Source organism: Anser anser, assembly GCF_964211835.1.
Source record: "Anser anser genome assembly, chromosome: 30".
Taxonomy (NCBI): Eukaryota; Metazoa; Chordata; class Aves; order Anseriformes; family Anatidae; genus Anser; species Anser anser.
Window position 1 is genome coordinate 2,737,949 of NC_139751.1, and position 27,934 is coordinate 2,765,882.

Genomic DNA, 27,934 nt, shown 5'->3' on the forward strand with positions numbered 1-27,934 from the left:
GGCTGTGACACTGCACAGTGACAGCGCACGGGGACGCACCGCGGGGATGCTGCACCGGGACGGTGCAACGGGATGCACCGCGGGGGCACCGCATGGGGACAGTGCATGGGGACACTGCCCCGGGGCACACCGTGGGGACACCGCACAGTCACACTGCATGGGGACACTGCACGGGGACACGGCTGTGACACTGCACGGTGACAGCGCACGGGGACGCACCGCGGGGATGCTGCACGGGGACGGTGCAACGGGACGCACCGAGGGGGCACCGCATGGGGACGGTGCATGGGGACAGTGCACCGGGACACACCGTGGGGACACTGCACAGGGACACACCACAGTGACACTGCACAGTGACACTGCACGGGGACACTGCGCGGGGACGCTGCAGCGGACACAGAGCGGTGACACAGCGCGGTGACACTGCACGGGGACACACGGCGATGACACACCGCGGTGACACGGAGCGGTGACGCCGCACACGGATGGCTCACGGGGACGCGGCACCGGGCACCCGCCGTACCCAGCCCGGTGCTGCCCGGCGTGCTGCAGCGCGCCGCATCCCGTGCCCGTGCCCCCAGGCACCCCCATTGCACAGCACCCCCACCGCGGTGCTCAGCACCCCCCCTGCACCGCCCAGCACCCCGAGTTGCAGTGCACCCCCCCCTTTGCACCCCACACCACGGCACCCCCCCCACTTTGCACCCCCACCCCCCCCTTGCCCCCCCAAGCGCTGTGGCACGTTTGCCACCGCGCACCGGGCTCGTGCCCCCCCCCAGCCACCCCAGCACCCACCATGGGGGCACCCCTGGGTGGGGTCAACCCCCCCCTCTCCCCCCCCAGCCACCCCAGCACCACCCCAGCACCCCACCATGGGGGCACCCCTGGGTGGGGTCAACCCCCCCCCCCCCAGCAGGACTGGGACCCACACCGGGGTGGGGGGAGCGGGCAGGGGGTGCGCAGCGGGGCCAGGCCCCCCCGGGAGCGAGCAGCCCCGCGCCCCCGCAGCGGCCCGGTGGGGGTGGTGGGGGGGGCAGTCATATTTTCCAGCCCGGGGGGGCTATTTTTAACCACCGCCGCTCCCCCCAGGCCCGCGGAGATGGCTGGGAGTTGGCCGGAGCCGCTCGGCCCTGCGGGAGCTGCGCTGACCTCTTCTTCCTCCTCCTCCTCCTCCTCCTCCTCGCTGCCGGCCTGGGGGTGAGGTGGTGGAACGAGCCCCCCCCCAAAAAAACCTGGCTGCCGTCCAGCCCCCCCCCCCCCCCCCGAGCCTCCAAATCCCTTCCCGCTGGCCTGGCCACCGTGGGAAAGAGGCGGTCACTTCCCGGGGGGGGGCTGGGGGGGGGGGCAGAGAATGGGAACGGGAATGGGAACGGGAACGGGAATGGGAACGGGAACGGGGCTGCTCTGTGCCAGCGACCCCCCCCCCCGGCCCCCTGCCCACCCCCCCGGCAGAAGCCACCCCTGGAGGAAAGGAGGAAGAAGAGGAGGAGGAAGGAGGAGGAAACCCCCAGGGCCCCTTTTCTGCCCCCCCCCCCCCCGCACCCAGCCAGGCTCCCTCAGCCCCCCCCCAGGCTCTCAAACAGACCCCTATAGCACCCCCAGCCCCTGGGGGTCCCTGTAGCCCCCAGACCCCTATGGCCGCTGCGGGCCCCCCCCCGGCCCCCAGCTGGGACCCCACAGCCCCCGCCCCAGGCCCCTGGGGGTCCCCACAGCCCACCCCCCAGGTCCCGATGCCCCACCTCAACCCCTATAGGTTCCTCGGGCCCCTATAGCCCCCCCATTCCCCAGACCCTAAAGGCTCCTCGGGCCCCTGTAGCGCCCTCTAGGGTCCCATGTCCCCTCCACACCCCTATAGCGCTCCTTGGGCCCCTACAGCACCCCCTGGGCCCCTGAAGAGCCCAGTCAGACCCCTATAGCGCTCCTTGGGCCCCTATAGCATCCCCTTGGCCCCTATAGTAGCCCATCAGCTCCCTATAGTGCTCCTTGGGCTCTATAGGGCCGATTCAGGCCTCTATAGCGCCCTCTAGGGTGCTATGCCCCCTCCACACCCCTATAGCAATCCTTGGGCCCCTATAGCACCCCCTGGGCCCCTAAAGAGCCCAATCAGACCTCTTACAGTGCTCCTTGGACCCTATAGCGCACCATCAGCCCCCTACAGCGCTCCTTAGCCCCTATAGCACCCGGCCACACCCCTATCAGCTCCCTATAGCATACCCCATCGGCCTCTATAGGGCCGAATCAGGTCCCTATAGCGCCCTCTAGGGTCCTATGCCCCCTCCACACCCCTATAGCGCTCCTTGGGCCCCTAGAGCACCCCCGGGCCCCTATAACGCCCCTTCAGCCCCCTATAGCTCTCCTTGGGCCCCTACAGCGCCCCCCCCAGCTCCCTGTATCACCCCCTCAGCCCCTATAGGCCCCCCCTCGGCCCCTATAGGCCCCCCCCCAGCCCCTATAGGCCCCCCCAGCCCCCTATAGCGCCCCCCCAAGGCCCCTACAGCGCCCCCCCCAGCTCCCTGTAGCACCCCCTCGGCCCCTAAGGCCCCCCCCAGCCCCCTATAGGCCCCCCCAAGGCCCCTATAGGCCCCCCCTCGGCCCCTATAGGCCCCCCCAGCCCCCTATAGCGCCCCCCCCAGGCCCCTATAGACCCCCCCAGCCCCTATAGGCCCCCCCAGCCCCTATAGGCCCCCCCCAGCCCCCTATAGCGCCCCCCAGCCCCCTATAGGCCCCCCCCAGCCCCCTATAGGCCCCCCCAGCCCCCTATAGCGCCCCCCCCCGGCCCCCTATAGCGCCCCCCCAGCCCCCTATAGGCCCCCCCCAGCCCCCTATAGCGCCCCCCAGCCCCCTATAGGCCCCCCCAGCCCCCTATAGCGCCCCCAGTCCCCTATAGGCCCCCCCAGCCCCCTATAGCGCCCCCCCAGCCCCCTATAAGGCCCCCCCCAGCCCCCTATAGGCCCCCAGCCCCCTATAGGCCCCCCCCAGCCCCCTATAGCGCCCCCCCAGCCCCCTATAGGCCCCCCCCAGCCCCCTATAGGCCCCCAGCCCCCTATAGGCCCCCCCCAGCCCCCTATAGCGCCCCCCAGCCCCCTATAGCCCCCCCCCAGTCCCCTATAGGCCCCCAGCCCCCTATAGGCCCCCCCCAGCCCCCTATAGCGCCCCCCCAGGCCCCTATAGCACCCCCCCCCAGCTCCTCCCCGTCCCCATCAAGCCCCGCGGCGGGGCGGGGCGGGGCGGGGCGGGGCGGCGGTGACGCCATGACGCAGGGCGACGCAGAGCGGGGCCGCCATGCTGCTCCGGCTGCTGCGGGAGCACCAGGCGCGGCAGGGCGAGCGGCGCGAGCTGCAGGGTGAGCGCTGCCATGGCGACCGCCGCGCCCCCCGCCCCCCCGCGCCGCGCGCCCATTGGCCGGCGGCGCCGCCAGCCGCGCCTCCCCATTGGCCCGCGGCGCTGCCAATCGCAAGGGGGGGGGGGGCCCCGCGGCGGTGTCCGGGTGGGGTGGGGTGGGGAGGGAAGCGGTGCGTGACGTCACGGCCCGCGCGGGCGTGACGCCAGGCGGCGCGGCGCTGACGTCACGGCGCTGACGTCACGGCCCGCGCGCTGACGGCTGCGTCCCGCAGAGCGGCGCCGCAGGGAGGCGATCGCCGCCGCCACGCGCCTGACCGAGGCCCTGGTGGATCACCTGAACGTGGGGTGAGCGCGGGGACCCCCCCGGGAACCCCCCCCCCGGGAACCCCCCCCCGGGAACCCCCCCCCGGGAACCCCTCCCCGGGAACCCCCCCCCCGGGAAACCCCCCCCCGGGACCACCCCCCCCCGGGACCCCCCACCCCCGGGACCCCCCCCGGGGACCCCCTCCCCCGTTCCCCTCTGACACCGGCCACGCTTTGGGACCCTCACCCCGAACCTGGGAATAGGCCCCCCCATCCCCCCCCCCAATAATCTCCCCATCACCCCCAATAACGCCCCCATCGCCCCCCCGTTACCCTCCCATCATGCCGTCACCCCCCCCGTTAACCCTCACCACCCCCCCTTTAACCTCCATCACCCCCCCGTTATCCCTTAACCTCCATCACCTCCCCCTTGACCCCCATTAACCCCCATCACCCTCCATTAACCCCATAACCCCCCCATTACCCCCAATCACCCATCACCCCCCGTTAACCCCCCTTGACCCCCATTACCCCCATATCACCCATCACCCCCCATTAATCCCCATCACCCCCCCATTGACCCCCCAATAACCCCCCCTTACTCCCATATCACCCGTCACCCCTGCCCATTAACCCCCCTCACCCCCATTAACCCCCCCACCCCTCACCCCCCCAATCCCCCATCGCCCCCCCGTTGACCCCTATTAACCCCCCATTGACCCCCGTCACCCCCCGTTGACCCCCATATCCCCCCTCACCCCCCGCCTCCCCCTTTGACCCCCATTAACCCATATCACCCATCACACCCCCATTAACCCCCCACCCCTACACACCCCCATATCACCCGTCACCCCCCCATTGACCCCCGTCACCCCCCCATTAACCCCCCACCCCTCACACCCCCCCAATCCCCCATCGTCCCCCGTTGACCCCTATTAACCCCTGTTAACCCCCGTCACACCCCTGTTAACCCCCGTCACCCCTCACCCACCCAAATCCCCCCCCGTCACCCCCCGTTAACCCCCGTCACCCCTCACCCACCCCAAATCCCCCCCCCGCCGCCCCCCCCCAGGGTGGCCCAGGCCTACGTCAACCAGCGCAAGCTGGACCAGGAGGTGAAGACGCTGCAGGCGCAGGCGGCGCAGTTCGCCAAGCAGACGGGGCAGTGGATCGCCATGGTGGAGAACTTCAACCAGGCCCTCAAGGTGGGCGCGGGACACCCCCCCCGACCCCCCCCCCCCATCACCGGCAGCGCCCTGACACCCCCTCGTTTTTTCCCCCCCCCATCCCAGGAGATCGGCGACGTGGAGAACTGGGCGCGCAGCATCGAGCTGGACATGCGCACCATCGCCACGGCGCTGGAGTACGTCTACAAGGGGCAGCTGCAGCCCGCCTGCTCCTGAGCAGCCCCCCCCCCGGCGGGGGGGGTGCCCTCCTCCCCCCCCAACCCCCGTCACCCCCCCCCGCACACAGAATAAAGCCGCGGCGAGGGGCTGCCCCCCCCCCTAAGCCCCCTCATCCTCTTTAACGCTAAACCCGGCTCTGAGGCTCCTTTTTTCTCCGGACAAAGGCGCCTTCGGGGCGCTAATCCCCGAACGGGGAGGGGGGGGGGGTGGCAGCGGGTCCTGTCCCCCCCCCCCCAACCCCTCCAGGCCCCAATGGGGCCCCCCGGGCGCCGGCTTTGGCCCCAGGCCCCAGGGGAGGAGCGGCTGCAGCCACCCCCTCCCCGGCTCAGACCAGCTCCGTTGCTGCTGCCACCGCCGTGCCTGGAGCCCGCTGCCCCCAAAGGTAGGTGCCCCCCCCCCCCCCGTGCCCCCCCCCCATCTCGTGGGGCAGCTCAGCCCCCGTCTGCCCCCCAGGTGCTGGGGACCCAGGGTGGACGCTGGCTGCTCCCCCGTCCCCATAGGGCACTTTGAGGGGGGGGGGGTGGCAGTGTGGCACCCCCAGAGCCTGAGGCTGAGCCTGGACCCCCCCATCCCAGCCCCATGGGGAGTATTTGGGGGGTGGGGGGGCAGTGTGGCACCCCACAAATAGGGCTGGGGGGGGGGCACAGCCCTATAGGGCTTCTATATGGGGGGGGGATGTACAGGACACAGACAGGGCATGAGGCCCCCCCCCCGTGTGGGGTGGGAGCAGGGGGGGAACGCGGGGGTGTCCCTGCTCTGGGTTGGGGCTGAGTTGGGGTGGGGGGGGGGGGAGCAGCTGGGATCCCCCCCCCCCCCCCAGATCACGGCCAAGTGCTGACCCCCTGCACCTAGCTAATCCGCGTCACGCCACGGCCTCTGGGGGGGGGGGTGGGGGGGTCACTTACAGCCCAGGTGGGGGGGCAGCAGGGCAGGGACCCCCCCCCAGTGCGTGCCCCAGGGCACTGGGCTGTGGGGCGGGGACCGAGCCCAGATCCTCAGCACCCCCCCTTGCAATTTGGGGGGGGGGGGGCACGGCATTGGGAGCCTGGGCTCGGCCCCAGGGGCTCAGGGATTGACCTTGGGGGGGGGGGACCCCCCGGTCCCCACAGGTCCCCCCCTGCCCCCCCCCTCCCCCACCATGTGGCCGTACGTCTTGCTGGCGGTGCTGGCCTGGGCGCTGGGCTGGCTGGTGCGGGACCGGCGGCGGCTGCCGTGCGTGCAGGACAAGCACGTCTTCATCACCGGCTGCGACAGCGGCTTCGGCAACCTGCTGGCGCGGCGGCTGGCCCGGCGCGGCTACCGCGTGCTGGCCGCTTGCCTGACCCCCCGGGGGGCCGAGGGGCTGCAGCGGGGCTGCGCCGGGCACCTCCGCACCACCCTGCTGGACGTCACCCGCTCCGACAGCGTCCGCCGCGCTGCCGAGTGGGTGCGGGAGGAGGTGGGCGAGAAAGGTGAGGCTGGGGGGGGCTCGGGGGGGTGAGGGGGGGCTGGGGGGGTGTTGGGGGGGAGGGAGAGCTGGTAAGGTGGTGTAGGGGAGGATAGGGGGGTCCTGAGGGGGTGTTATAGGGCATGCTGGGGGGTCCTGGAGGCATAAATGGGGCAGGGAGAGCTGGTAAGGTGTTATAGGGGAAGGATAGTGGGGTCCTGGGGGGGTGTTATGGGGCAGGGAAAGCTGCCAAGGTATTTTAGGGGAGGATAAGGGGGTCCTGAGGGGGTGTTATGGGGCAGGGACAGCTGGTAAGGTGTTATAGGGGAGGATAAGGGGGTCCTGGCTTGCTGTTATGGGGCAGGGACAGCTGGTAAGGTGTTGTAGGGGAGGATAAGGGGGTCCTGAGGGGGTGTTATATGGCAGGCTGGGGGGTCCTGGAGGCATAAATGGGGCAGGGAGAGCTGCCAAGGTGTTATAGGGGAGGATAAGGGGGTCTTGGTGGGGCGTTATAGGGGAGGATAGGGGGGTCCTGGCTGGCTGTTGTGGGGCAGGGAGAGCTGCCAAGGTGTTATAGGGGAAGGATATGGGGGGTCCTGGGGGGTGTTACGGGGGCAGGGAAAGCTGCCAAGGTATTTTAGGGGAGGATAGGGGGGTCCTGGGGGAGTGTTATGGGGCAGGGAGAGCTGGTAAGGTGTTGTAGGGGAGGATGGGGGAGTGTTGTGGGGCAGGGCGAGCTGGTAAGGTGTTATAGGGTAGACTTGGGGGTCCTGGAGGGGTGTTACGGGGCAGGCCGGGGGGGGCTGGAGGGGTGCTATGGGGCAGGAAAGGATTGCAGCAGGGGACCCGAGATGGAGCAGTTGTGGGCAGCGGGGCCGAACGCAGCCTCCTTCCCCCGGGGTGCCCTAAAGAAGGATGGGGGGGGGGGGTTCTGGGGAGGGGACGGGGGGCAAGGAAGGGGGGGGGGCTGTGAAGCACGGGGGGAGCTGCTCTAGGGGCTGGGGTCCCCACAGAGCTGCCGTGGGGTGAGGCCGGGGACCCTGCTAGAGGCACCCCAATATCCCCGATCCCCCCCCCAGGGCTCTTCGGGCTGGTGAACAACGCGGGGGTGGCCAACCCCATCGGCCCCACGGAGTGGATGCGGATCGAGGACTACCGGCAGGTGATGGCCGTCAACGCCTTCGGGGCCATCGAGGTGACGCTGGCGCTGCTGCCGCTGCTGAAGCGGGCGCGGGGCCGCGTGGTGAACACCTCCAGCGTGCTCGGCCGCCTCTCCGCCAACGGCGGCGGCTACTGCCTCTCCAAGTACTGCATCGAGGCCTTCTCCGACAGCCTGCGGTGGGTCCCCCGCCCGCGCCCCCCACCCCATCCCAAGTCTCCGTCCCCGTCCCCTGACGGACGGACGGACGGACGCATCGCCCGCAGGCGCGACATGCGGCACTTCGGGGTGAAGGTGAGCATCGTGGAGCCCGGCTTCTTCAGGACGGCCGTCACCGACCTGGGGGGCATCGAGGCGGCCCTGCGGCGGCTCTGGGAGCGCCTGGCCCCGGAGACGCGGCTCAGCTACGGCGAGGATTTCTTCCACAAGTGTGAGCGGGGCGGGGGGGCGCAGGCACGGCACGGGGGTCACCTCCGTGCACCGGGGCACGCAGGACCTGGGGGGGCACCGGGGTGCACGGGACCCGGCGGACAGCGGGGCATGTGCCTGGGGCTGACCCTAACCACCCCCCCCATCCCAAATCTGCCCCCCCCCCCCCCGCAGACCTGAAGGTGCAGCAGCTCATCATGAACGTCATCTGCGACGCGGACCTGGGCAAGGTGACCGCCTGCATGGAGCACGCCCTGGGCGCCCGGCACCCGCGCACCCGCTACAGCGCGGGCTGGGACGCCAAGCTGCTCTGGCTGCCCGCCTCCTACCTGCCCGCCTGCCTCGTCGACTTGGCCCTGGCCCTCATCCTGCCCAAGCCGGCGCACTGCCAGCGCTAGGTGCCCCCCCCCGGTGCCCCCCACCCCTGTGCTGCCAATAAACTTCTCGCCGCGGCACTGCCCGGCCACATCGGGCATCCCAGTGCCTCCCCCAGTTCCCTCCTGGCACCCTTACGGTGTCCGACAGCACCCTTACGAAGCTGGTGCTGGGGAGGGCACCACCCGGGGGCTCCCCACGGTTAATGCCCCCCCCCCCGCTAAATCCAGCCCCACAGCTTTAAGGAAGCTTTTTGTTTTATTTCCCCAACCCCCCTGCGCTGCCCCCCTCCAGCCCTTGTTGGCACACAGCGGGTGGGGGGGGGCTGATGGCAGCGACCCCCATGGGGGTGTGTGGGGGGTGTTTGGCACATGGGGGCCCCCCCCCCAAGGTGGGGGCAGCGAGGCTGGGGGTGCCGCGGTGCCCCACCGGGGGCTACATGACCTCGTAGCCCCTGCGGATGCCCTTCATCAGGCAGCAGGTGAAGATGATGCCCAGGATCTGCGAAGGGAAAGGGCAGGGGGGGGTTGGTCCGGGGACCCCCCCCCAATTCACACACATTATGGGGGGGGAGGTCCCAGCCCCCCCCACCCACCTCGAAAAAGGCAATGCCCAGCGCAACGGCGGCCACGATGAGGATGTTCTTCTTCATCCAGGCTTCCACAGCCTGCAGGCAGCCCTGGGGGGGGGGGGGGAGCAGAGAGGGGGGGGGGTCTCAGAGGCTGGCAGCCCCAGGAAGGGGGGGGGCTGAGCAGTGCCGGGGAGGGGGCAGGGGGGGTCCTCACCTTCTCGTAGATGGTGGCGGGGCTGGGGTGGATGTTGCAGGTGGTGGTGTTGATGCGGCAGCAGGAGCGGGGCACGGTGTCGTTGGCCCTGAACTGCTCGAGGCTGGCCCAGTCCGTGTAGTTGCTGGCTCCGCAGCAGTGGAACTGCAGGAGGGGGGGGGGGACACAAAATAAGGTGGGGGGGGGGACACATAAAATAAGACCCCCAGGGTCCCCAGCCCACGGGGCAGAGCCGCTCACGTCCTCCTGGAGCTTGTCCACCGCCTCCGTCAGCGGCTGGTCCTGGCCGTACTTGCGCATGGTGTCCCACAGCCCCTCCTCCAGCTTCGAGCGGACCTGGGGGGGGGGTTTGGGGGTGGTGGGGGGGGTTGTTCAGGACACATCTGGGAAGGGGGGGGCACATAACAGCAGCCCCGCGCCCCCCTCCTCACCTTATCCTTGAAGACGTAGCCGGCAATGGCGGCAGCGATCTCCACCAGGAAGATGATGCTGAGCAGGACGGCAAACTGCAGGGGATGAAGGCCACGTGGGGGGGTCAGGACCACCCTCAAGCCCCCCCCGAGCCCCCCACCCTCGAGCCAGCCCCCCCCCCCCGCCTCACCGTGGTGACCATGCAGTAGCTCTCCTTCCAGGCGCCGCAGCAGCCGAAGAAGGAGACGAAGAAGATGACGACGCCGACCACCAGGATGGCCACGGGGCTGCTGGCAGCGGGGGCGCTGCCCATCACCAGCGCCTTATTGAGGGCCACCTGCGCGTAGATGCCGATGGCCACCAGGGCCACGCCGCACACCTGGGGGGGGGGACACACACAGCTTGGGGGGGGGGCATGGCTTTCGGCCACCCCCCCCCACACACAGGGTCCCCAGGGGGTCCGGCACCGACGAGCATCGCCCTGGGGTTGGAGCCTGCCCGGGGTGGGGACCCCCATCCCTGGGGGGGGGTGTTCAGTTGCGGAGGGGGGGGGGAATCAGTGGCAAGGGGGGGCCACCACAGCCCGGGGGGGCGCGTTGGCGGCTATCGGAAGCTCTGCTTCCGGCCACGGTGGAGGCCTTGGTGGTGGGGGGGGGGGCTGATGCCAGCTCCACAGGAGGGGGGGGGACGCGGCCGGATCTGGGGGTGGCTGCGGGGCCGGTTCCTGTGCCCCCCCCCCCCCCCCCATTTCCCGTTCCCAGGCAGAGCCAAGCGGGTGCCCCCCCCCCCCCCTCCAGAGCAGGACCGGCTCCATCCCCGTCCCGTCCCGTCCCCCCCCAGCTGGGCCCCCCCCAGCCACAGCTTCCCCCCGCCGAGGGGATGGGAGGGGGGGGGGGGGTCAGGCCCCGGCCCCCCCCCCCCCGCGTCCGCCGGCGCTGTTTGCTCGCTGGGTGTGGGTAAACAGAGCCGGCCCCGCCGCCCGCTGCACAAACACTCCGAGCCCCGGGGTCCGGGGGGGGGGGACACGACTGGCGCCTGTGCCCCCCCCCACCCACCCCCACCCCAAACCCTCCACCGCTGGCGGGCGGCCGAGCCCCCCCCCCCCTCCTTCCACCCCCCCCCCGGGGTGACTCAGCCCGGCGCGATCCGGGTGGGACCGGGACGAGTCAGCCCCCGCCGCCCCCTTCCTCCCCGGGGGGGGGCCACGGGACGGGACGGGACGGGACGGGAGGCGCCCCCCCCCCCCGCCCCCGCCGGCCGTTGGCCTCCTCGTGCCTCTTTCCTCACCCCGACTTCCCCAAACCCGCGCTCTGCCCCCCCCTCCCCGTTCCCCCCCCCCCCCCCCCAAAAAAAAACCCAAACCCCGCGTGGGGACCCCAGCCCGGAGGCAGCACCCAAGGGGGGGCTTGCCCCGACCCCCCCCCCCCAGCCCCGTTGTGTGCGGGGGGGGGGTGACCCCGGCCCGATCCCGGTGTTGGGCGGCCCCCCCCAGGGCGCGCCACCCGGCCCTGCCCTGTTAACCCTGGAGCCTACTGACGGCGGAACGGCCACGGCGCCGCGCTGCCCCCCCCCCCCGGCCCCCCCCTTCCACCCCCCTCCTCCCGGGGAACGGACGGGGGGAGCCCAGCGAGGGGGCGGCGGCTGCCGCCCGCCGGGGCCCCGCTCGTTGACCCCCCCCCCCCCGGGGGGGGCTCGGTGGGGACGAGCCCCCCCCCTCCGTGCCCGGTGCCCCCCCCCCCCCCCCGGCCCCGCACTCACCCAGAAGATGAAGTTGAAGATGAACACCAGGAACTTCACGCACTTCATCCCGCCCTCCAGCGCCATGGCGAGTCCTGCGGGAACCGGCACCTCGCTACCGGCCCCGCTCCCGGTGCCCCAGCCCCGACCCCACAGACCCAGCACCGAGCCGGGACCCTCCCGGGACCCCAAGACCCCCCCCCCTTCCCCCCCGGGTACCCCGGGACCGGTACCCCGGGACCGCTCCCCCCCCGCTCCCGGTGCCCCTCCCTCGGTGCCGCTGCCCCGGTGCCGGTCCCGGTGCCGGTGCCGCTCCCCCGCCCCAGGCGCTCACCGGCGCCGCCGCCCGTCGGTGCGCCCGGCGATCATGTGACGGGGCTGGCGCCAGTCAACAGGAAACCCCGGTCCCGCCCCGGTCCCCGCCCGGTCCCGCCCCGGGGCTGCCCGGTCCCGCCCCCCCCCCCCACTCCGCGCCCCCCCGGCCCCGAGCGGCGCCGCCGGAACAGGACAGACACCGGGGGCGGGGGGGGGGACACAGGACGGGACACGGAGTCTTTAATGTGCACGCGGGGACAAGGACACCGGGGGGGGTCCCGTGCTCGCCCCCTGCCCCGCAGCCCCCGGGGTCCCCCCGGTCCCCCCCCTGTCCCCTGCCCCGGGGTCTCGGTCACTGCGGTGTCACCACCCCGTGGCACCGGGTCCGCCCTGCCCCCTGCCTTGCACCCGGGGGGCCCGGGCAGCCCAGGTTCCCACCGCCCCACACCCTGCACCCTGGGGTCCCGGCCACCCCGGGGTCACCGCCCCGCACCCTCTGGTCCTTGCTGCCCCATGCCCTGGGGTCCCGGCCACCCCATACCCTGCTGCCCCCCTCTGCGACCCCACTGTCCCCATGTCCTGCACCCTGGGGTCCCGGCCACCCCACACCCTGCTGCCCCCCCTCTGTGACCCCGCTGTCCCCATGTCCTGCACCCTGGGGTCCCGGCCACCCCACACCCTGCTGCCCCCCCTTGTAACCCCGCTGTCCCCATGTCCTGCACCCTGGGGTCCCGGCCACCCTGGTGCCACTGCTCTCCGCTCCTTGGTCCCCGCTGTCCCCTCCCTTGCACCCTAGGGTCCCTGGCCACCCCAGGTCCCTGCCACCCCCTGCCCTGCACCCTGGGCCCCCTGCACCCATGGGCTCACAGCCCGGGCACGGCCGCCAGCGCGTCCAGCACAGCCTCCAGGTGCTGGGGGTGCACGTAGGCCACCAGCCCCCCCCGGTTCGCCCAGCGCTCGGCCCCCACTGCCCCCTCCGCAGGGCAGTTGTAGAGCAGCTCGGGGGGGGGACCATTTTCACCCACCCGCCGTGCCCGCAGGGCCCCCGCCAGGGCCACCGTGCCCCCACCCAGGGCTCGCAGGATGGCGTGGGGGGCACAGGCGTCCCAGGCGAAGGTGCTGCCCTCGGAGAGGACGTAGGCGTCTGCCAGCCCCAGGATGACGCAGAGCATCTTGTAGCCAGCGCCGGCAGCGAAGTGGAGGTGGCCGCCACAGAGGGGGTGCAGGGCTGCCCGCACCCCCGGCCCCTCAGCCCGGCTCAGCACCACGCGGGGCGGGGGGCGCGGAGGCGGCGGGGGGCTGAGCGAGCACAGCCGGGTGTCCTGGTATGCAACGCCCCAGTGGTACCGGCCCTGCCACCTGTGGGGACACGGGACACGGGGTGAGCCCCGACACCGCGTCCCGCAGCATGGGTCCGTCGTCTGCAGCAGGGGCGGGGGGTCCGCGGTGCCCCCCGGTGGGCCGGTACCTGTGGGTGAGGGGGTCTCGGCGGAAGAAGGGCTCGTTGATGACGCCCAGCACGGGGCAGCCAGAGCAGCGGTCGTAGGCCCCAATGAGCACCAGCGCCGAGCACAGCCCCGCGGGGGAGATGCCGTCGACGGGGGCCACGTCCTCGCGCCCACCGATGTACTCGTTGGTGGAGTCTGCGGGCGCAGCCACAGTCGTCAGGGCTTGGCCGTGGCTTGGGGTGGGGGTCCCCAGCCCGCCCCTGTGCCCCGCTCACCGATGGGGTCTATCCAGATGGCCAGGTCCCCGGGGTGGATGCTCAGGGCCAGCCCATCCAGCGCCGCGTCCCCCAGCGCCGCATCCCGGTGCGCGGCAGCTGCCAGCAGCTCAGCCGCCGCCTGCTCAGGGGCCAGCACGGAGCCCAGCAGCGCCGCGGTCTCGCCGACCGTGCCGCACACCCGCACCGCCACCGTCTCCCCTGCCGGCACCGCGGCGTCACCGAGGGCTGACCCCGGGGTGGTGGGGGTGGTGGGGAGGTCCCGTGCCCACTGCCCCCCGACTCACCCTGGGCATTGGTGAACTCGTTGGACTCCTCGCCGCCAATGTGGCCCTGCAGCTCGGGGAACTGCGGGCAGATCGGGGTCAGCGCGACCCCTCCGGTGCGGGGAACCCCCCCCTCGTCCCCCCGGCGCAACCCCTACCTCCGTGCCCAGGTCGTGCTTGATGACCTCCTGGATGAGCACGTCCGCCAACGTCTTGAAGTCCTGCAGGAACCGCCGGTTCTTGTCGGCGCCCGTCTTCTCGGCCACCAGGAGCTGGAAGAGGGGCTCCTCGTGCCGGCACAGACGGGCGATGTCGGCCGCCTTCTCCGAGGCGCTCACCAGGGCCTTCAGCAGCCCCGCCATGCCTGGGGACGTGGAGCTCAGCAGGCGCCTGCCACGGTCCCGCTCCGGCCCCCGCGTGCCCCCGCGGCACGGCCCCACGCATCCCCAGCCCCTAATTGCAGGGTGCCCAGGGCCGCATCCTGCCTGGCCTGGCAGCGCGTCCCCAGGGTGGGGACCGGGCTAAAATTAACGCGAGCGGCAGCCAGAGGCGCCCCAGAGGTGGGGACGTGGCCGGGGACAGGCACGGGGATGGGGATGGGGACGTGGACGAGGACGGGGATGGGGACGGGGACAGGGACGTGGATGGGGACAGAGATGGGCACGGGACAGGGAAAGGGAAGGGGACAAGGACGTGAACGGGGATGGGGACAGGGATGTGGATGGGGACAGGCACGGGCATGGCACAGGGACAGGGAAGGGGACAGGGATGGGAACAGGGATGGGGACGGGGACAGGGATGGAGTCGTGGACGTGGGGCTCTGCCCGCCCCGGCCAGGTCCCAGCTGCACCCCAGGTGAATGGGGCCGCCCCCTGACCCCCCCGTACCCCCCCCCCGGGAAGGGGCCCCCGCCGCGATACCCCCGGACACCGGGGGGGGTCGGGGGCACTGTCCCGGGACCCCCCCGCGTGGGACCCTCCCGCCCCGAAGCCTTTCCCCGGTGCCCCCGCGGGGATCCCCGGCCCCGCAGCCCCGCGGGGGGCCGCCCGCGCCCCTCCCGCTGCCGTTACCGGGCCCGCTGCCGCTCTCCGCCCCTCCGGGGCGGCCCCGCTCGGCGGCGCCGTTGGGCGGGGCGGGGCCACCGGGACACGTCACGGCGCCGCCTTAACCCCCGCGGCTCCGCGCGGGACCCGGTGCCGCGGGGGGGTCCCACCGGGGGCTTCCCAGCGCCGCCGCCGCCGCCGCCGCCGCCGCCGCTTCCCGGCCGCTTCCCCCCCGCGCCGCGTTTCCTCGCCCACCGGATGATGACGTCACGACGGGCGGTGATGTCATCGCCGCGGGAAAACCCGGGGCCCGGCGGGGCGGTACCGGCGGCGCAGCCTCCCCGGGACCCCCCCCAAGGGCCCGACCCCGCCGGGGACGGAGGCTCCGAGCCCCGGGGGTGCGGCGGGGCCGTTTCCCCCCCCGGGCCGCGCGGTGGCGCCCTCCGCCCGGCGCTGAGCCGCGCTCCGGTTTTACCGGCGCCGGTGTGAACGCGGCCGCTCCGGAGCGGCTCCGCCGCGCCCCCTGGCGGGATGCGCCTGCGCCGCGCCGCCGCCGCGCAACCGGGAGCGCGGGGCCGCGACCGGGGCCGTGACCGGGGCCGCTCGCCCCGCACCGGGAGCGCCGCCGCCTCCCACCGGGAGCGGGACCCGGGGCGGGTCGGGGCCGGGGCAGCCCGGGAGGGGAGTTTAGGGGGGGCTTGGGGAGGGGGCGCCGGGCGCGGCCGCGCCTCCCCCTTGCCCTCTCCATGGTTCTGATGGGGCCGGCACCGGGAGGGAGCGGCCGGGCCCCGCCCGCCCCGAGGGGTCCCGCCGGGAGCCGCCGCGCTGCCCGGCACCGGGCGGGGCGAGCCGTGCCGGGAGCCGCCGCCCGGGGCCGCCCGGTGCCGGTGTCCCGGTGTCCCGGTATGCGCCCCCCGCTCCCGTTCCTTCCCCCCTTCCCCGGTACGGGACCGGGCGGGGAGGGGCGGGGAGGGAGCGGGGGCGCGGCCCCGGGGCCGGGGCGGGGGGGGGGGGGGGGGCGAGCACGAGAAGGACCGGGAGGGGACCGGGGCCGGGGCGGGGGCGGCTGAGGACACGGCGCGGGAGGGGCCGGGGGCGCGGGGGCGCGCCCGGGGGGTCCCAACTCCCGGCAAGTGCGGCGGGGCCGGGCCGGGCGGGGCCGGGCGGGGGCCGGGCCGGGCCGGGCGGCGTGCGGGGCGCGGCGGGCCGTGCCCGGTGCGCGGGGGCCGGCGGCTCGCTGGTGACAAGCCCCTGCCAGAACCTCTTTTGTGCGCCCGCAGCCAATCAAGGCCGCTGACGACACACTTCACTTGGGATATAAAACCCCGGGGCCGCCGCCGCCGCTTTTTCTCCCCCCCCCCCCCCGCGGCCCCTCGCCGCCCCGCTCCGCTCCCCGCCGCCGCCGCCGCCGCCGCCCCGCTCCGCGCCCCGCTCCGCGCCCCGCTCCGCCGGCCCGGGCCCGGCGCGCCGCGGCGGGGGCCGGCGGGGAAGGCCCCGGGATGGCCCCGGTGCTGCTGTGGCTGCTGGCGCTGGTCGCGGGGGGCCCGGCGGGCGCGCAGCCCCCCGCCGCCGCCGCCGCCGAGCCCGCCTGCCCCGTGTGCCTGTGGCGGCGGCACAGCAAGGAGCTGCGGCTGGAGAGCATCAAGTCGCAGATCCTGAGCAAGCTGCGGCTGAAGGAAGCGCCCAACATCACCCGCGAGGTGGTGAACCAGCTGCTGCCCAAGGCGCCGCCGCTCCAGCAGATCCTCGACCTCCACGACTTCCAGGGCGACTCGCTGCAGCACGACGAGTACCTGGAGGAGGACGAGTACCACGCCACCACCGAGACCGTCATCAGCATGGCCCAGGAAAGTCAGTGCCGCCTTTGTTCCGGCCGCAAACTTCGCCGCCGGGCCCCCCGGCCTTCCCCCCTCGCCCCGACCCCCCCCCCCCCGCCCCCCCCCTCCGCTCCCCGCGGCCCCGGCTCCGCGCCCGTAACTTTCCGCGCCGCGTCGGGCACCGGCGCCCCCGGGGCTCCTCCGCCTCCCCCGGGGCTCCCCCGCGTCCCGTCCCGCTCCCCCCGGGGCTCCCCGCACTCCCCCGGGGCTCCGCGGCTCCCTCCGGGGCTGCCCGGTTCCCCCCGGGATTCCCCAGCCTCCCCCGGTTCCCCCGGGTTTCCCCGCTCTTCCCGGGGCTCCCCGCACCCCACGTTCCCCCCCCCCGGCATCCCGGGGCCGCCCCGTGCCCGGCCCCGGGCACCGTCCCGCAGCCCCCGACCCGCCGGCCCTGGGACCGGCCCCGGGCAGCTTCGTGCTGAGCTCGGGGGGGTGGGGGGGGACACGCGCTGCGCCGCACTGCGCGGGGCCACGGGGCTGGAGGGGCATCACGGGGACATTGGGGACACGGGGACATTGGGGACACGGGGACGGGACAGCGCAGCCGGCAGCCACTTCAGGGCACTGGAACCAGGGACTGGGACCAGCTGCTGGGCACTGGGCCTCTGCACTGAGCACCAGGCGCTGGGTGCTGGGACTGGGCGCTGGGTGCTGGGACTGGTGAGTGGGTACTGGGACCGGGCACTCAGTGCTGGGACCAGTGACTGGGTACTGGGACCTAGCTGTGGGTGCTGGGACCAGTGACTGGGTGCTGGGACCAGGCACTGGGTGCTGGGACTGGTGACTGGGTGCTGAGACTGGGCACTGGGTGCTAGGACCTAGCTCTGGATGCTGGGACCTGGCACTGGGTGCTGGGACCTGGCACTGGGTGTTGGGACCGGTGACTGGGTGCTGGGACCTGGCACTGGGTGCTGGGACTGGGCAGTGGCAGTGCTGGGTGCTGGGACTGGGCACTGGGCGCTGGCAGCAGGTACCAGAACTCAGCACTGGGACTGTCCTGAGCACTGGGACCCAGCGGTGGGGACTGGGACGGGGGACTGGGACTTGACACTGGCACTGGGCACCAGCACTTGACACTGGGACTCAGCACCGGTGCAGGGGCCGGCCTCGGGGTGCTGGGCAGATTTATCCCCTGGCGGAGCAGCCCCAGGCCACGCTGCCCGCGGCAGGGGGACACCGCGACACGGTGACGTCCCAGTCCCCAAGCCCCTTGGGGCACTGGGTGCCAGCAGCATCCTGCTGCAGCACGTGGCGGCGGGGTGACAGCGGGGTGACAGCGGGGTGACAGCGGGGTGACGGCAGGGTGACGGCAGGGTGACAACGGGGTGACAGCAGGGACTGCACGGGGTCCCCGCTGGGCTACGGGCATGGGACAGAGCAGGGGGGGGGCTTTGCTTCGCCGTGACACGGCTCCGTCCGTCCGTCTGTGGGTGCCTGATGTGGGGAGGGGGCGCAGGGATGGGGCCGTGCTGGTACGGAGAGGGGCTGGGGGGGCGAACATCCCCCTGCCGAGTCCCAGCCCTGCTCCACCTGCTCCAGCCGCGGGCCGAGGCTGCCCGGGACCCCCGGGACCCCCGGGGCGGGGGCCGGGCCGGGCGGGGTGTGAAGGCTGAGCGGAAGGGAGGGAAGTGTGAGGCTCTCCCCTCCGCCAGCCCCCTGACGAATTTCCTTCCCAGGCATTAATAGACTCGGGCGGCTTTGAAATTTTATTACCCATAAAATTGACAACACGCTGGGGTTTTCCTCCCCGCTCTGCGTTAACGCTCACTCCCCCCGGCCCCCTCCTCCCCTTAACAGCTCGGGGGCCCCCAAAATAAATACCAGAGCGCGGCCCCTCCTCCCGGCGTGCGGAGGGGTCCCGCGGCCCCGGCCCCAGCCCCGCAGCCGGATGCGCCGCGGGGCCTGGCCTGCCCCGGCCGCTGCCCCGGCCCCTCGCCGCTCCGTTATTATTATGATTTTTTTCCTCCCTCTTTGCCTCCCCGTGGCAATTGTGTGGGTTTTTATGGTTCCTGAACAGAAGGAGGGAAAAGGCTTTATAGGCAGCAGAGCCATAAAGCTCTCGGGTTCCCTTCGCCCGCCCCGGCCGCCCCCCCCCCGGGTTTAATCCAAAGCCACAACCCTCCACAGCCCTCACCCCCCCATTTTTTTAACTGCAGAAGAAACCCGGAAAGGTTAATTGGGTCCTAAAACCATTTATGGGCTACCCCTGACCCCCGCGACCTCCGGGGTGGAGGCAGCTTAATGAGGGGCGATGGGGGCCGGGGCGCGGGGGGCACGGCCCGCGGGCGAGGGGCCGGGGGGTGCCCGTGCCAGCGCTGCCACGCCAGCACCGGGGCCGCTCAAGGTCAGTGGGGAGTGGGGGCCACGGGACGGGGCCGGTCGCGGCGGAGGTGCCGCCGGCACGTGGCCCGCTGCTGGGCCATGGGGTGTCCCCGGGGCGCCGCGGCGGGCGAGGGGTTACGGGGGCATTTTGGGGAGGGGGAGCCCCAAATCCTGCCGGGTGCCTCCGCAACGGGAACAAAGAGCGGGGCGGGGGGCTCGGGGCCGCCCCCCCTCCTGGCACATACTCAGCTGTGACCGGTGTCCCGGTAACCTTTATCCCCCGTTGCCACAGCGACGGGCCGAGCATCCTGGCACCGCCGCAGCCCCGTGCCAGGAGCAGCGCGGCGTGGCAGAGCCGCTGCGGCCCCCCACCCCGGCGCCCCGAAGCCCCAACACCTGGGAAGCCGGGACGAGGCGGTAAGAGGCTCGGCCGCAGCTTCAGGGTCCCGCATCGGCTCTCCAGCGTTGGTGTCTCTCACCCGGAGACCCTACAAAAACAACCCCAGCGGAGCTGTCCTTGTCGCAGTCCAGCTGTGGCGTGCCTGGAGCCAACCCCGTGAACCCACGGAGGGTCTCGGTGTGGGACCGTGGGGACCGAGAGCCCCTTGGGGCAGCCACTGGCACGTGCTGGGACAACGTCCTGCCAGCCGCCGGTGGCGAAGCCACCAGGGCTCGGGGGCACCGCGTGCCCTAGGGAGGGGATGGGGCAGCGCGGGGGGAACGTGTTCGGGGCCGGTCCCGGGGGAGCACGGGTTTAATAGGGGGCTTGTGCGCAGCAAATTGCTGGGAGGGGTTTGCGCGGCGAGCGCCCGCGGCCCCCCCCAGCCCCTGTCACTTTGGTTTATGTGAGCCGCGGCGGGGGGGGGCGGGGGGGGAGCGCGCGGGCCACATGGCGGATGGATGGCATTCCCGGGGCTGCGGCCGGTGTCGTGACCCCGATGTGTTCGGGGAGGCCTCGCGCGCAGCAAATGGCCCCGCGCTGCAGCTGGGTGCTATTAAACCTGACCGGTGCGTGGCAGGGGGAGGGGGCTGCGCGGGGGGCTGGGGGGGAAATTCCCAGCTCAATTTGACACAGATGTTTGGCGAGCGGGGAGGGCGGGCGCAGGGCCGGATCCACCCAGGGTGCTGCTGCGGGGCTGGGGGAGGGCGGCTGGGTGCTGGGGGTGCGGATGCTTGGGGGTTCCCGTCCCCAGGGAGGCCGCTCGCCCTCGCCTCCGTGCCCAAGTGCGTTGCCCAGAGCAGGGGGGGTGGTCCCACCGCGGTCCCAGGGCGAAGCAGCCTCCCCAACAGCTCCAGGGAGCTGAAATGGTCCCCGTGGAGCCTGCACTGCGCCAGGGTGAGCTCAGCACCGCGGGGCCCTTCTCGGCACTTTGCCGCGCGTCGTGCTGCTGCCCTCCTGGGACTGCGGGCGCACGGCGGGGGATGCTGCGGGTCTGCGGCCGGGGGACGTGCTGGGTCTCTGCCCGAGGCTGCTGCGGGCCTCTGGCTGGGGAGGCTGCGGGTCCGTGGTCGGGGAGGCTGCGGGTCTCCACCTGGGGGATGCTGTTGGTCCCTGGCTGAGGATGCTGCAGGTCTGTGGCCAGGGAGGCTGCAGGTCTCCACCCAGAGGAGGCTGCAGGGCTCCGTCTAGGGGCTGCTGCGGGTCTCCGGCTGCGGATGCTGCGGGTCTCCACCCGGGGGATGCTGCGGGTCCCTGGCTGTGGGCAGCGGGAGGCCAGGGGATGCTGCGGCCCCGGCCGGTGGCTCTGCAGGTGCTCCGGGACCAGAGCCCCCCGCCCCGCTCAGCCCGGCCCCGCGGCCCCGCAGGGGATCATGAATCCCCGGTGACACAGGGTCAGGGGGCAGCCCCGGGACCTTATTGCGGATCGAGGGGAAATGACCCCCGGAGCGGCCTCTGACCCGACCTTCAACTCCTAATGACCGAGGAGGAGTTTACACCGGCCTGCGTGCGGGAGGCCTGGGGCAGGGGGGGGCGCCCAGGGGTGCCGGGGGCTCGGTGGGGCGCAGCCGGGGCCGCCCCTGACCCGTCCTTCCTCCCACAGCCGACCCCGTGGTGCAGATCGAGGGCAACCCCCACTGCTGCTTCTTCAACTTCAGCCCCAAGATCATGTTCACGAAGGTGGTGAAGGCACAGCTGTGGGTGTACCTGCGGCCGGTGCAGCACACCTCCACCGTCTACCTGCAGATCCTCCGCCTCAAGCCGGTGACGGAGGAGGGCAGCCGCCACATCCGCATCCGCTCGCTCAAGATCGACCTCAACTCCCGCATCGGGCACTGGCAGAGCATCGACTTCAAGCACGTGCTGCAGAACTGGTTCAAGCAGCCGCAGAACAACTGGGGCATTGAGATCAACGCCTTCGACCCCAACGGCAACGACCTGGCCGTCACCTCGCTTGGCCCCGGGGCCGAAGGGCTGGTAGGTGCCCACCGCGGGGACGGAGCCCCGGTGGGAGCTGGGGGGGGACCCGGCCGGCACCAGGGAGCTGGAGGGCAAAGGAGAGGAATGGGGATGGGTGTGGGTGGGGAGGGCAGCTCCATGGGGCTGGTGACAGCTCTGCGGGGTCGATGACAGGTCCACGGGGCTGGTTTTAGCTCCACGGGGATGGTTCTGGCTCCATGGGGATGGTTCTGGCTCCATGGGGGTGGTTCTGGTTCTGTGGACCTGGCTCTGACTCCATGAGGATGGTTCTGGCTCCATGGGAATGGTTCTGGCTCCATGGGGGTGGTTCTGGCTCCATGGGGGTGGTTCTGGCTCCATGGGGGTTGTTCTGGCTCCATGGGGATGGCTCTGCCCCCGTGGGGATGGTTTTAGCTCCATGGGGGTGGTTTTAGCTCCACGGGGGTGGCTCTGACCCCGTGGGGTTGGTTCTGGCTCCATGGGACCGCTCCCAGCTCCGTGGGGCTGGTTTTGGCTCTGCTGGCTTCGTCACCGCTCCATGGGACCAGTTACAGCTCCAAGGGGCTGCTCATAGCTCCGTGGGGACAGTGACGGCTCCGCAGGGCTGGGGACAGCTCTGCGGGGCTCCGTGGGAGCCAGGGAGCTGGAGCAGTGGGACTGCAGGGCTATGGGACCGGGGGGCTACGGGGCTGCGGGGCCATGGCCAGGGCTGATGCTCCGCTCTCCCCCCAGCACCCCTTCATGGAGCTGAGGGTGCTGGAGAGCAACAAGCGCTCGCGGAGGAACCTGGGGCTGGACTGCGACGAGCACTCGACCGAGTCGCGCTGCTGCCGCTACCCGCTCACCGTCGACTTCGAGGCCTTCGGCTGGGACTGGATTATCGCCCCCAAGAGATACAAAGCCAACTACTGCTCGGGGCAGTGCGAGTACATGTTCATGCAGAAGTACCCGCACACCCACCTGGTGCAGCAGGCCAACCCCCGGGGCTCGGCGGGGCCCTGCTGCACCCCCACCAAGATGTCCCCCATCAACATGCTCTACTTCAATGACAAGCAGCAGATCATCTACGGCAAGATCCCGGGCATGGTGGTTGACAGATGTGGATGCTCTTAGACCCCCCCCCCGCTGGTGCTGCCCCCTCCGCCCCGGGCCCCACGTCCAGCCAACAAACTCATCTTTTCTTCCACTTTTTTTTTTTGTTGTCGTTGTTATTGATTTTTTTTTTTTTTAAAGATACAAAGAACAAGCGTTGAAATTCCTTTGAATGTTGGGGAAAGAGAGTGAGGATAATAATAATAATAATAAAAAAAAAATCCGGCGGAGAAACGCTGCACCAAACCTGCGCTTCGACATGCATTGTGCAATAAGCAGACATACAGAGAAGGGAGGGGGCGGCCCCCCCAGCACCGCCACCGCCCCGGCACCGGCACCACGCGGCTCCTCCACCGGACACCTCTGGCCCCGGGGGAGAGCAGAGGGGAGACAGCAGCGGCGCGGCGGACGAGCGGAGCCTGCGTTCCTCCGGCTGCAGCGGGGACGGGGACGCGGCCGTGCACCCCACGGCGAAGGCGACATCGGAGGCTGACAGCGGGGGGGAAGGCTCCTGCCCCAGTTCCCCTCTCGGAGCGAGGACTGCAGGATCCGGCCCCGGGATGGCTCTGCCAGGGCACGGCCACGTGGGCGCAGGCGGCAGCTCTGGCCCGGGAGGAATCCGTCTCCCTCCTTTAATTTATTTATTTATTACGGACCCTCCTGGCCGGTGCTCTGCCATGGGACGCCCCAGGGTGCTGCCTCCTCCCCGCCTTCGCGCCACCAGCACCACGCCGGGCACCACGACGGCGGGGCCGGCACAGCCCTCGAGGTCCCTGCATGCCCCCAGCCCTCTGCCACCCGCAGCTGGAGGGGTCCCGGCTGCCCCCCTGCCCTCCTGGAGCGGATCTGGCCCCAGCGGGACGTGGCCGGGGGGACTCAGGGGAACGCGGCCGGGGGAGCGGCCGTGGTGCAGGGTTATCTGGAGGCGGCACCGGCCAGAATTGGACGGAGGCTCTGGCTGGGGAGAAATTCCGCTTATGCGGCACATTCGCCTCCCCCTCTGCCCTCGATGTTTGGATTATTTTCGCATGAGAACAGGATCCTGCTTTCTCAAGAGTTCATCTGCCCCTGCTGCTCCGGCGTCTCCCCTCCGCGGCCGCAGTGATGCAACCGGCCCTGGCGCCAGGCGGCCGCCGGCCCCGCACCCCCCCACACACCCCCCACGCACCGGGCACCCCCGCGCCCCCCGACCCCGGACCCACGGGACGGAAGCCGCCGGCTCGGGGGCAGCACGAGGAAGACCCCGGACCTCGTCCCTAGCACTTATCCAAAGGGTGCTGGAGCGCCCCGGCCGGGCGCCGTGCCCCCAGCCCTCCCGCCCCGATCAGAGCACCGTGGGGCGGGGGGCGCGGGGAGAGACCCCTGGCCCCGGCCGGGCTGTCCCCATGCCCCATGCAGCACTTAGGGACAGCGCAGGGTTGGACACGCCCTGGCCAGAGGACTCGGGATGCTCAGCACTTGTCCCCTGCTCCACGCACCCCCCCCAAGCGCTTACAAGGACGAGGCTGCCCTGAAGCCCCCCCAAGCACTTAGGGCCCCGGAGCGCGCGGGGTTCCCAGAGCTCGGCGGCCGCTCTCTGGCCTCAGCGGCATGAGGGAAGCGGCGTGGGGCTGGATACAGCCTGTGGGATCCGCCAGCGCCGACACCAACCCGGCTGCGGGGCGGGAGGTTGGTGCCGCAGCCCCAATCCCTGCTCTTCAGTGCCTTTGGGGGCTGCCAGCGCCGCCTCCGGAGCCGGCAGGGGGATGGGGTGTGGAAGCAGCGTCCCGCAGCACCTGGGGGGCTCGTCCTGGAGAGGTGGCACTCGGGGCGTTTTGACAGTCCCCATCGCAGCTGCACCCAGCGCCGGCCATCGTCACCTTGTCCCTCCGCATACGACACCGCTGGATGCGGCCGCCGATCAAGGACGCGCTCGGGCGGAGGAGTGGCAGCACCCAGAGCCGGGCGCCGGAAAAAAAGCCAAAATCCGCTTTGGAGTGAACCGGGAAGGGCGCGGGGCCAGCGCGCTCCAATGCTCATCCACGGCCACCAGCACAGCCTTGAGCCCCGCGCAGCCACGTGCCAACACGCTCGGCACAGCACGGAGGCACCCTGGGCACCGCTCACGGTGCTGCCCATGAGACGCAGGGCACGAAAGGTGGCGGCACCGGCGCGGCCGAGCCCGGAGCCACGCGAGGCAGCGGATGGGGACCACGGCCCCGAAACCCGGCCCTGCTCCCACAAAAGCCCCCGTGCCCACCGGGGTGCCGCGGCAGGCAGGTGGCGCCGGAGAAGAACTGGGACCAGTGCCCCGTGCTGACTGGTCCCAGCGCCGGACCGAGGGCAGCAGGCTGGGCGGCGCAGCCCCAGCAGTATGTTATTATTTACACTGTGTATTGTTACTGTGCGTAATGTCCTAGGTTATTTTTGTTCGTTTGTTCGTCGTTTCGTTCTGTTTTTTAATTGGGTGCGGGGGGATGCGGCGGCGACTTCGCGAGGGCGATGGCTCAGGACAGAGGCCACGGGAGGGAGGGGGGACGTGGCGGGTTCGAATCGCATGACCAAAAGGCCATTGGTGGTCGGGGGGGGGGGGAGGGGGTGTTTTTTAATCACATGACCAAACACAGCACTTGAACATCAAAAAAATAAAAAAATAAAAATAAAAAAAAATATTTAAAACCAAACCAAAACATAAATAAATCGGAGCATTCAGAGCTTTCAGCTCCCGTCCCGCACCGGGGGCTCCCACGTGCCCAGAGGTCCCGGCCCTGCCGCCGAACCAACGCGGGTGCCACAAGCCAATGCCGGTGCCGCGGCGCCTGGGGACAGCCACGTCCCCCCGCCAGCCTGCCCCGGGCACCGGCGTTACCGTCCCGTGGCCACCGGAGGCTCGGCTTGGCCCGGAGGGCAGGGAGCGAGCAGAGCCTCTGTGCTTAAAATCCCGCATCAGGCAAGGGGCCCATTTGCACTACGGAAAGGAAAGGAGGAGAGGCTTGGTACAGGATCCCCTGCGCCGCGCGGCTGAGGTGCTCCCGCGCCTGCGCTTCCTCATCGCGGTTTTTCCCTGTCCCCGTGCCACCAAATCCCCTGGGGATGGGGATGGGGATGGCGCGAGGTTCCCCTGGCCGGGGCTCAGGCCCCTTCCTCGTGCTCTTGCCTACCTCAGGGGCTCCGGACGACGACACCCGAGGCTTTACTTGCAGTGCCCGTTTATTTTCCGCCCTGGGGGACACGCGGGCAGGCTTCAGCCTCCGTACGGGCACGCTGCGCCCCTGGGAGGAGGATGCAGCGTGGCCACCGCTCACCCATGGGAGAATCGCGCACGGACGCAGCCGAGCAGGAGCCGAAAGCAGCGGGCACGCCGGCGTCCCTGCAAAAAGTAAAATAATAATAATATTTTGGGAGAAGCGACAGGAAAGGCAAAAAAAAAAAAAAGCTCAGTGATCGTCTCAGTTACTGTGTTGTATAAATCACGTTCGTTTTGTATCTTGCGTTAGTCTCTGGTGTGTATGCTAACCGTTGCTTCTGTCCCAGTTCCTTCCTTTTTTTTTTTTTTTTTTAGACTTTTTGTACAATAAAAAATTTATATAGCCAAAAAGAAGAGAGGAAAAAAAAAAAAAAAGGGGAAAACTGCTGAGAAACGCGTTTCGCTTGGGTTCCTTGTCACCACCGCCCCTCTGCACAGCACCCAAGTGCCCACCAGGACCCCAGCTTCGCACCCAGGGGTGCTGCAGAGGGGGGCCCAAGCGGGCACCCCCCCCCCAGCCCCCATTTTCCTGCAGGGCGCAGGGATCGCCCCCCACACCCCCCCAGTGCCACTTGCTGGTGGAGGCACAGGGGGGTATGAGGAGACCCCGTCCTCCAGGTCCTCGCCTCCCTGCCCCACGCCGGGACCACCGCTGCCCGCCCATCCCCGGCGGGCTCGGCCCCCATACTGCGTCCCTGCGTCACCGCAGCCCTCCGGCACCGCGCGCCCCGTCCCGCAGCCCCCCCATGTCCTCCCTCGAGAGCCTCTGCCTCGATCCAGCGCCCCCAGCCTTGGCTGGCTCGGGAAATATGTTTCCTGATGCTTCTCATTTTTCCCACGCTCCCTGCTGCCGGCTGCGGAGCAGCGGATGAGCGGGGAAGAAATCCGCCCTAACGCCCGCGCCCCGCTCGGTCCTGGTGCCAGAAGTGCGTCTCCCCCCCTCTCCCCAAGCCCCCCCACAAACATTTGCCTTTGTGCTTCCAAAACCACGCTGAGAGCCAGCCGGGCAGCACGCGAATGCCCTCGAACCCATCCAAACGGGCTGGGAAGAGCGTCCCCATCCTGCCAGCGCAGCCCCGACCTCTCCTCACCCCAGCCCCGCTCCTCGGCGGCTTCGCCCCATGGAGGGGACGCCGAGCACGTGGGCGCCGGCAGCCTCCACTGCCTCTGCTCCACGCTGTAAAGCTGAGATTTACAAGTGGCCGGAGGAGACCAGAGCTGGGCAGCCTTTATGGAGCCTCATTAGGAGCTGCAGGTATGCCGAGAATGTCGCAGCTAATTACAGCTGGGCTCGGCGGGGGGACAGGGGTGCGCAGCTGGGGGGGGCGCCGGGGTCGCTGGCCGCGGGGCCGGGACGGAGCCGCGAGGTTCTTGGCACGAGCGGGGCCCAGGCTCGAGGGCTCGGCTCCAGCGCGGAGCCCCGGGGTCGGCCAGGTCCCAGGCCCCAGCGGCCCCGTGGAGCTGCGCCACTTCCCGGCTCTCGCGCTCCCTGTGCCGGAGCCAAGGTCCCTTCCCAAAGGCCTGGGGACGTGCTCGGCAGCTGCCGTGTGCCCCCATCCTCGCTGCCCTGCTGCTCCCCGGCTCTGCTTGCTCCATCGGAGACCCCCCGAGCCCAGCCCAGCCGCGGGCAGGCTCCAGGCAGGGCTGAGGTCCTGGCCATGCGCAGGGCACCAAACCTGCGCTGATCTGGGGAAGAACCCACCCAGCCTCCTCTGGACCCGGCTTTCCCATGGATAAAGCCCCCGGAGGGCTCCAGGACCTGCGCGAGGGCACCGGAACCAAACCAGAGCCCGGGACGTGATGTGTGGCACCAAACGCCGGTGGCGGTGAGGTCCGGGGCACCCCCCACACCCCCACCTGCCCGCTGCCCCCGCATGGCCACCGCGAGGTCTTGGCCCCCTTTGTTTGTTTGTTTCGGGGACGATGTCAAGAGTTTAACGAGCGCGCGCCTTTGTTCCGGTCACGTCTCCCCGAGGCTGCACCCCACATCAGTGGCTCCCCGGCCACCGGCTGACCTAGTTCCGAAACCCAGGGCAGGGCTGGGGCGGGGGGGGAGAGGGACAAATTAGGACAGGGACGTGCGGGCGACCACCCACAGCTGCACCATGACATAATATGGCTCCCCTAACCTTCCCCTCCACCGCCTAACAAGACTGCCCGCACGCAGCATTCACAGTAATTAAACCATCAACAGGGAGCTTGGCTGGGATCCACCGACCTCGCCACGTCCCGGGGAGATGCCGGCGCGGGGCACGGCACGGCGGCGGCACCGGGGGGACCGGGCGGCTCAGCCCTTGGCCAC

At 71.1% G+C, this 27,934-nt stretch overlaps 5 protein-coding genes and 1 long non-coding RNA gene across 7 annotated transcripts; 3 read left to right on the forward strand and 3 right to left on the reverse strand.

Annotated features, from left to right (window-relative positions):
* The first annotated feature begins 3,201 nt into the window (after positions 1-3,201).
* On the forward strand, positions 3,202-5,180 carry BLOC1S1 (biogenesis of lysosomal organelles complex 1 subunit 1). Its single transcript, XM_083814512.1, has 4 exons — positions 3,202-3,343; positions 3,615-3,687; positions 4,718-4,850; positions 4,938-5,180. The coding sequence occupies exons 1-4, from the start codon at positions 3,283-3,285 to the stop codon at positions 5,046-5,048; spliced, it is 378 nt and encodes a 125-aa protein (XP_083670638.1). The 5' UTR covers positions 3,202-3,282; the 3' UTR covers positions 5,049-5,180.
* RDH5 (retinol dehydrogenase 5) lies at positions 4,941-8,539 on the forward strand. Of its 2 annotated transcripts, none has more exons than XM_083814487.1 (5): positions 4,941-5,454; positions 5,872-6,502; positions 7,557-7,815; positions 7,903-8,066; positions 8,240-8,539. In XM_083814487.1, the coding sequence occupies exons 2-5, from the start codon at positions 6,190-6,192 to the stop codon at positions 8,461-8,463; spliced, it is 960 nt and encodes a 319-aa protein (XP_083670613.1). In that variant the 5' UTR covers positions 4,941-5,454; positions 5,872-6,189; the 3' UTR covers positions 8,464-8,539. The 2 variants fall into 2 exon arrangements, with proteins under 2 accessions (XP_083670613.1, XP_083670612.1); XM_083814486.1 differs by having other exon boundaries at positions 5,254-5,433; positions 6,161-6,502.
* Positions 8,540-8,679: 140 nt separating this feature from the next.
* CD63 (CD63 molecule) lies at positions 8,680-11,791 on the reverse strand. The gene is made up of 8 exons (XM_083814500.1): positions 11,708-11,791; positions 11,395-11,468; positions 9,827-10,015; positions 9,657-9,731; positions 9,466-9,561; positions 9,226-9,369; positions 9,036-9,119; positions 8,680-8,941 (listed from the first exon to the last, which is right to left on the reverse strand). Exons 2-8 carry the CDS (start codon positions 11,458-11,460, stop codon positions 8,876-8,878), a joined length of 720 nt encoding a protein of 239 aa, XP_083670626.1. The 5' UTR covers positions 11,461-11,468; positions 11,708-11,791; the 3' UTR covers positions 8,680-8,875.
* A 146-nt stretch (positions 11,792-11,937) lies between these two features.
* On the reverse strand, positions 11,938-14,939 carry INPP1 (inositol polyphosphate-1-phosphatase). Its single transcript, XM_083814485.1, has 6 exons — positions 14,748-14,939; positions 13,836-14,041; positions 13,699-13,759; positions 13,412-13,612; positions 13,157-13,331; positions 11,938-13,047 (listed from the first exon to the last, which is right to left on the reverse strand). Exons 2-6 carry the CDS (start codon positions 14,037-14,039, stop codon positions 12,552-12,554), a joined length of 1,137 nt encoding a protein of 378 aa, XP_083670611.1. The 5' UTR covers positions 14,040-14,041; positions 14,748-14,939; the 3' UTR covers positions 11,938-12,551.
* A 1,200-nt stretch (positions 14,940-16,139) lies between these two features.
* Positions 16,140-24,918, forward strand: GDF11 (growth differentiation factor 11). Its single transcript, XM_083814488.1, has 3 exons — positions 16,140-16,571; positions 20,959-21,332; positions 22,047-24,918. Exons 1-3 carry the CDS (start codon positions 16,220-16,222, stop codon positions 22,425-22,427), a joined length of 1,107 nt encoding a protein of 368 aa, XP_083670614.1. The 5' UTR covers positions 16,140-16,219; the 3' UTR covers positions 22,428-24,918.
* Positions 24,919-25,577: 659 nt separating this feature from the next.
* Positions 25,578-27,308, reverse strand: LOC310888114. The gene is made up of 2 exons (XR_014575823.1): positions 26,603-27,308; positions 25,578-25,755 (listed from the first exon to the last, which is right to left on the reverse strand). It is a non-coding gene; the product is annotated as an uncharacterized lncRNA (long non-coding RNA).
* Positions 27,309-27,934: the final 626 nt, after the last annotated feature.